This window comes from Triticum aestivum, chromosome 2A (genome assembly GCF_018294505.1).
Source record: "Triticum aestivum cultivar Chinese Spring chromosome 2A, IWGSC CS RefSeq v2.1, whole genome shotgun sequence".
Lineage (NCBI taxonomy): Eukaryota > Viridiplantae > Streptophyta > Magnoliopsida > Poales > Poaceae > Triticum > Triticum aestivum.
Window position 1 is genome coordinate 18,417,345 of NC_057797.1, and position 7,778 is coordinate 18,425,122.

General features: G+C 54.8%; 1 protein-coding gene across 1 annotated transcript; it reads left to right on the plus strand.

Moving 5' to 3' along the window:
• Positions 1-4,567: 4,567 nt before the first annotated feature.
• Positions 4,568-7,459, plus strand: LOC123187049 (proteoglycan 4). The gene is made up of 2 exons (XM_044598810.1): positions 4,568-5,230; positions 5,336-7,459. The coding sequence occupies exons 1-2, from the start codon at positions 4,987-4,989 to the stop codon at positions 7,081-7,083; spliced, it is 1,992 nt and encodes a 663-aa protein (XP_044454745.1). The 5' UTR covers positions 4,568-4,986; the 3' UTR covers positions 7,084-7,459.
• Positions 7,460-7,778: the final 319 nt, after the last annotated feature.

Genomic DNA, 7,778 nt, shown 5'->3' on the forward strand with positions numbered 1-7,778 from the left:
AATCGCCCAAAAAACTGGCCCCGTAACCCGTTGCCAATCATCAAGCTGTCCGGCCGGATTTGTACTGCTTTAATGGCATTTTCATGTCTCTTGCAAAAAAAAGGTATTTTCATGTTTTCCGTCGCAGGCCACTCCTCTCTACGGTGCTCATCGTTCATGTCGTCCTGCCCCCAACCTCATGCCACATCGTGGTAGACTTGCCAACAGCCCTATACGAACCTGCCGGCTGCCACCAGTACCGTCCAACCCCCATTCCCATACCTCATCTTTTTGTACTATAGTGGCCACAAGTCGTCGGATTCACCTCCTTTTTTAAATGATTGCGCGTACCACAATGATGCAAAGGCCAGGGATTTAACCTCCTTCTAAAAATAAGAGAGAGGGAAAAAAGTAGTCGGATTCACCTCCACTGGATTAAGCAGCTCCGACTTATGTTCAACTAGTTACTTTCAAAGTAGAAAAGCTTTATACTCAATTTAATGTACAAGAGCATCAAGCATAACAAGCACAAGACAACAACAGAAAAGAAAAATGAAACACAACTTTATGTCATCGAAAAGCCCACATCTGCAATCAGATGCCAAACTAGAGGTACAAGGAAGCTAGTACCATGCCCTGGCCTTCTTTGATGTCGTTACACAATCCTTCTCCAATCCCAATGGCGGTACTACCCATTCGATGTGGCTCCAAGTTTCACCGAACCATGGGTCGATGCTCATCTAAGAGCTAAGACTAGCGTTCCTACTGGCTTGATAAAGGGGTTCAATATCCACAGAAAATGAGCCTTGATTTCTCGCCAATCCTGTCGCACCATTGCATCCCGAAAAGGTGATCCCTAACCGCTCCCGTCCAGGCTCAACGGTGCCAAACCGAATGCGGCATGTCAATAGGGCGCGCACAGAAAAAAAAAAAGGACCAGCCAAACACGAAGAAGCAGAAAGCGCTCACTCAACCAGCCGAACCTCAACGCCGATAGCTCAGACTGTACCATCGCCGCCGCCAGATGGCTCGGCACGCCACAACACCCCTCATACCCCCAGTGATAGGTAGCAAGTAAAAAAAAACATGTAATAGCTGGAGTAAATTATAGACGCATCCGGTCGATATGCCCTCCGGTCTCACTACCCCCGTATAAATTAAGTGATGGGCCAATGGATCCGCCAAAATGGTACGGCATGTGCGGATGCATCCACTGGTCGCATGCATTTCAATTTTCAAACCACGCGCCCCGATTCAAATCCCCAACGTATACCTGACACAAACAAATCTACTACTACTATCCCCCCGGCTACACGGACGGACGGATCTGATCTACCCACATTGATTAATCTGCCGCCAGCACAGTCGCTAGTAGTACTAGTTCCAATAATTAATCACCCACAGCGTATGCATTCAAATTCTTTTCTTTTTGAACCGCATGCATTTTTTCCAGAACAAAACAGCTTTACGTACTCTTTTGTTTCGCATTTTCTTTTCCGTTCGATTCGAACAAAACAACACCCAGTGTGGTTACGAGACCACAATCTTTTCGTCAATAATGGGGAGAAAAAATGGTGAAAAATTGACGTAGTATACTGTTGTTAAAGGGATAGGGCAAGAAGATGAGCGATTCCAGTGGTGGTCACGGCGGCAGCGTGCCGCCACCACTACTGGGGTCAGGCTGCATCTCATGTCAGGAAGATTCGGAGTGTGCATCAATTTCGGTGCGGCCAATGAGGGCTCAAAACGTCACCATGATTCCCTATCCGCTGGTACTTTAATCACCTCGGTAAATTACGGCAGTAGTTAAACGGCCTGTCTGGACCGACTGGCGTGCATATGGGCATATGCCCGCATCGCATCGACATGGGGATTAATTACCGCATTAATTATGGAAGGAGTAGTACTATACTACACTGTGGGAGGATTTGACCTTTTAAATGAGAGGATTAAACCTTTGGCAATTAGAGAGATGCATGGACGAGTGGCCAGCATGGATCGAGATGCATGCATGGGCGACGAGGTGTAGCATGTACGAGTACATGTGCATGTGAGCACCATTCGGTTTGGCTCGAGCTTTGGTGGTATCATCCTCCGGTCGTCCGCCGTGCCGTCGTCTTCCTACTCAGAAATGCAAAGTGCTTTCTAGAAAGAAAGAAAGAGAAAGGAGATGCAGATGGAAATACATGCGCCACGTATGTACGTACATTGTATATGCAGGGTAAGATGATTCCTTGCTTTCCGAGTCCCGAAGCGAGCCTTCTGGGGTTGTCCGAAAGAGTTCAGGCAAAGAAACAAACATGGACTATCATCATAACCCTTTCCATCTCTCTTGCTGCGTGCCTGGCCAACTTTTGGCACTGGTACTAGTAATTTTCATTCCTATGCATGCATCCACTGATGCACATGCATGGGCCGGTGGAAGTAGACTAACCTTCTTCTCTTTTGAATTGTATAATATACTCCCTCCGTTCGCAAATATGAAATGGCGTAGTAAACTTATTTTGAATTGAATGTATATAGACACATTTTAATGTGTTCATTTACTCATTACCGTCCATATATAATTCATACTGAAATGTTTAAATCATCTTATATTTGTGAAAGGATTAGGGGGTAGAAGTTAACTGAAGGTCACACATACAAGCACCTACCGGGATACCCTAGATTAACCGTGCGTGCATGCATATGTACAACACGATCGACTGATAATCACACACGCCGCGTAGCAAGTGATTTACTAGAATATACAAAGTTGATAAGTTCGTTTCGGTATTATTATTGGCTACTTAAAGTAAAGGAAAACTTTGTCTTTCACAAAAACAAAAATAAAAACAAAAAAAAAAGGTTTGTGGAATTAGAGCATCTACAACCGGACTCCTCAAACGCTTCACATACCTCCGGACAGATGGGCTGGTCAGTGAATGATCACAAAATCGTGACCTAACCCTACGCCTCATACCGGCTCTATACGTCCGAGCTGACCGGCACCCCTCTTATCCGGCACATATCTAGGGCGGATATGGGGAGGACCGGACGCGCCCGGGAGCATCTGCCACCTCGGATCCAGTCCATGCTGGTCCACCCGACCGCACATATATTGGTCCCCATCCGCATCATGTACCAAATCCTAGACAATCCAGTCAACTCCACACCGCTCCTGTCCACTCCGTCCCAAGCTCCGTCCTGGTAACCTTCTCCGGTATGACTGGCAACAGATCCGACTCCGAGATGTCCCAACCTGTCGACTGGGACCTCATCCCATGTGGCCACGAGGAGAAGATGGCCATTCGCGTGGCTCTCCCCAGCTCCGAGGAGGAGTCCGCGCGACCGCGGTGAGTCTCAATCCAGCATGAATCCATTGCGTCCGTGCAAAGAGCACTTGGATCCAAAGAGCTTGGTGGTGGGAGTTGTGTGACCTTTGCATCGCCAGACGCTGTGCGGTCGGTTTGGCACCCCAACACCAGGGCGGCGACGCAACCCCTTCGGTGGCGCGTCTTCCCCATGGCGTCCGGCTCCGTGTCGAAGATAAACCGCGGCTTGCATCACAGCTCGTCGAGTGTTATGAAGCTGAGTGTCCGTCCTGAAAGGCAAAGGGCGTCGTAGCCCCTCGGGGCCGAGATCGCCAAGGCAGAGTCGCTAGGGTGACCAGTACCCCCTGATGTCGCAACCGCGTCGTAGAGGTCCAGGCTCTGACCACGAGGGGTCTATCACGGACCTCACCTCGACCGGCATCGACGTCCACGCCACAGGCTCCGACGAGTAAGAGTATGGCATGGGGAGATGGTGGCGCCTCTGTGTCCCATGTGGGCTGGTTCGTGTCTCATGTCCCACTCTTCCTCGGCGGTCGATTGAACCTTCACTTTGCGGGTCTCACGGCCATCATACATGGGCACGGAAAAGAACAACCGGCGTTGTCAAAGATTAAACTGGGTTTTATCTTGCGGCTTTGCTAAAAATCAATCGACTGAGACTTGGCGAAGTCTAAGTCGATACTACAATCCGTTGATCTTGCATTGAGATTTGTGCAAACAATTTTTTTTCTAGTTTTTTTTTCTTCTTGCATACTATATTGCTTGAAGTCTCAGTCGACTGAGACCTAGACAAACTCTTTATCTTGCGTGGAATTGAGTGAATTTGAGATATTTTTTGCTAATGGGGTGTCCGATTGTGAAAAAGAACACCGAAGGGTGATCGGTCAGTTTCCGCGGACCCGTTCGGACGAGTTCGCAGATGTTTAGAGGACAAATTTGCTAAGTACGGGTGTAGAAGTGGTGTGAGTGATGCTGATGTGCCGCCACGCCGTCACATGTGTTGGCAGGACGGACAAGTTGACAGATCAAGGGGTGTGCTTAAACAAAGTGTCCATGGGGCCCAGGGAGCAAGAGATCGATTTTTTGAAAAACAAACGGCATACTCCATTTTTTTTAGTAGTAAAACAGAGAGAGGCAGTCCAATAGAGGCGTGCATGGGGTGCCGGGGCTCCGAGAGGTGTGGCACCGGAGCCAGCATCGCCATCAGCCTCACTGCATGATAAGGCATGATAACAACTTTCTCCTGTTGCATTGTCTTCTCCGGCCAACAAACAATCACCCAGCTCCATGTCCATCATCCATCCACTTCACCCCCATCCCCCAATGCACCACCACCAGATTCTATCGCTCTCTGCAGGGCAGCTGCTGCTGTGCTCTGCTCTGAAAACGATTTCACCTCCTCCCACTCTGAAACCCCGGGCCTCCGGGTTTCCCGGCCTCACTCACTCACTCTCCCTCCTGTACTACTACTAGTAGCCGCCAGCCAGCCGGCCAGCAGCATCACTCTCTCCCGTAGCTCACCTTAACTACCGCCTGACAGGCATCGCCCGCCCTCTCCAGCTCCGTCTCAAACTTTCAAACTCCACTCTGTTCCCTCCCACCAGCAGCGCCAAGCAAAGCAACACCTCGTTGCACTCTGTATCAGCTCAGCTCGTTCTCTTCCCATCGATCAATCAAAGGGAGATCGGGAGGAATGAAGTGGTACTCAAGGAGCCGGTCCGTGCCGGCCACGCCCAGGGGCCTCCCGGCCGACGCCATCGCCGGCAACCCCGGCCCCGGCTGCATGTCCATGGTGCACTACCTCATCTTCGCCCCCGGCGCCGGCTGCGTCGGCCGCCCTCCCTCCTCCGCTTCCAACGACTCCGCTGGCGCCGGCGCCGCCGTCGTTTCCAGCTCCCACAAGCTCAGCTCTCCTTCTCCCTCGCCGCACGAGAAAGGTACGTACGTCAATTAAACTGATGCAATTGCAATTGCAACTGAGTGCAGAGAGCTAGCAGTCCATGGGGAGTGGTTCCATTTGACATATGCGACTGCAAATGCAGGGCTGGAGGCGCCGAGGAACAGCCTGGAGCTGGACGCCGACCAGCTGCGGGACATCCAGATCGGCGTGCAGGTGGAGCCGGCCTTCGACGCGCTGGCGGTGGCCGGGAGGCGGAGCACCGGCAGCAGGGCCACCGCGCCGCCGTCCGAGGCCGGGACCCCGCGCACGCCCAGCCTCGTCGCGCGACTCATGGGCATCGACGGCCTCCCCGACGACGCTTGCTCGCCGTCGCCGGGCCTCAAGAAGAGCGGCGGCAATCCCAGGGCGTCGGCGGCGGCCGTCAAGGAGAAGAAGAAGCGGGTCATCCCGGAGTCCATGAACCGGCAGCCGCTGCGGAGCCTCAGCTGCAACGTCGGCGCCGGCGACGCCAGGTCGCTCCCGGACACGCCGCGCGCGTCCGCGTCGTCGGCCAGGACGGCCTCCGCGTGGGACGTGGTGGACCGCCCGCGGCTGTCGTTGCAGGTGCTCAAGGAGAACGTGCTCGACAGGGCGGCGCAGTACATGTCCATGCCCACCTCGCCGACGTCGGCCAAGAAGAAGAAGGATAGGAGGGACGGGGACGCCGTGGGGCACCGCCGGAGGGACGCCAAGGAGCACGCCCGCGAGATCGTCAGGCAGGCCAAGGAGACCGTCACCAACCGCAAGTCCGGCGGCAAGCAGAAGCCGACGACGGCGAGAGCGGGCTGCAACGACAAGGAGAACGCGATTCCGTTTGCGGTGGAGGACAAGAAGATGGTGGTGGTCCAAGTTCCAGCACCGGCAGCTTCCATCGTCACACCGACCGCGCCGCCGACGCCGCAGGCGAAAGCACAAGCCGATCAGCAGCAGCAGCCACACGCCCCGAGGCTCCCACCGCCCCCGCCACCGATGCGCGCGAAGCCAACACGCCCGCCTCCTCCGCCACCGCCACCGGATCATCCAATTCCGACGACGCCGGCCAGAGCGGCGCCGCTGTCGCCGCAGGCCGTCCAGTGCAAGCGGCCACCGGACGGGTGCGAGCGCTTCGCGACGCGGGTGAAGAAGCCGCCAGCCGAGACAACGATTGAAAAGGCGGCACCACCGTCGTCTCCCTCCGCAGTCGCAGGAGCCACCGCGCCGGCGGCGAGCTCACACGCGCGCGTCGTCGACCAGCACCACCGCCGCAGATTACTTCCTCCCGCTGTGGCGTCCACATCGTCGTCGTCGTCGTCGCTGGAGGACGACCCCGAGTACGGCTACCTGCGGACGGTGCTGGAGCGTGGCGGGTTCATGCGCGCAGTGCCGCCGCCGCACCGGCCGTTCAAGGGCCACTCCATGTCATCCCCGGTGGACCCGATCGTGTTCCATCTCCTGGAGCTGGACCTCCCGGCGGACGACTCCGACGACCACCGCAAGGGTCCGCTCCGGCACCGGTGGAACCGGAAGCTCCTCTTCCACCTCACGCAAGAAATCCTCACCAACCTCCTCCACCCCGACGACAACGGCCCCTCCTCCGCAACAAGACCGCACGGGCCGGCGCTGCTATCCAAGCTGTGGAGCACGGTGAAGGCGTTCCCGGCGGCGGACTGCAGGGTGGTGGGCGACATCGACGCGCTGGTGGCACTGGACCTGGACTCGGCGAGCGTGCGCGGGCTGGCGCGGCACCCGGCGGTGGCGGAGGAGGCCGGCGACGTGGCGGAGGACGTGGCCGAGCTGGTCCTGGACGCGCTCCTCAGGGAATCTCTCCCTCCGTCGTCCTGGTCGCGGTCGCCGGCACGTGCGCCGAGGTAGCTAGCCGTTGGGGCAGGCGTGACGCCGGGTGACGTCGCCGGATCCCAACGGAATCAGCGGGGGACGGGCGGGCGCTGACACCCATGCGGCGGGCGGGCGTACGCTCCGCGGCAGGGCGGCCGTACCAACCGACCGCCGCTGCGGCTCCCTCAGATCACTGTTCGACGGCCGCGATGACGACGGGTGGCTAAGCCTTGGTGTGCGTGCGCATGGGTTTTACTACTCCTGGTAGTAGGAGTAATTCTGGATGAGTTACTATAATTACTTTCTTTCCCTCTTTTTTTTTCTCTTTTAGATTTGAGATTTCAGGTGTACATAATGAGCGATCAATCTCATCTTGTAATTTTGATCAACAGCACGATGATACATTCCCTTCTCTCATTTTCCTTCTGTACGAAACCTCGCCGATATTGGCCACCCACACTTGCGCGTCGACGAACCGAAAATATTTGAGTGAAGAATGTGGAACTTTGCGAAAATGTCACAACAACCACAAGAATGTTTATCTTGCATGGAATGAGGTGGGTATGCTCAAATGAAGATTTCATGTTGATCCAAGAACTCAAACTGCAGCTTGAAAAACACCATAAAAGTATTGGATTGATGATGCTGTAGTACCATCGCCTAGGATGTGGACACAATTTGCTGATGCATATGCTAGATCCCTGCATGCATGCATGCATGCGATTGGAGTT

What these genes read in the sequence shown, in the direction of transcription:
- LOC123187049 (XM_044598810.1), top strand. Translation starts at nt 4,987, where the DNA reads ATGAAGTGGTACTCAAGGAGCCGGTCCGTGCCGGCCACGCCCAGGGGC. An exon ending in TCCCTCGCCGCACGAGAAAG is followed by an intron (nt 5,231 to 5,335) that starts GTACGTACGTCA and finishes CTGCAAATGCAG; the next exon opens with GGCTGGAGGCGCCGAGGAAC.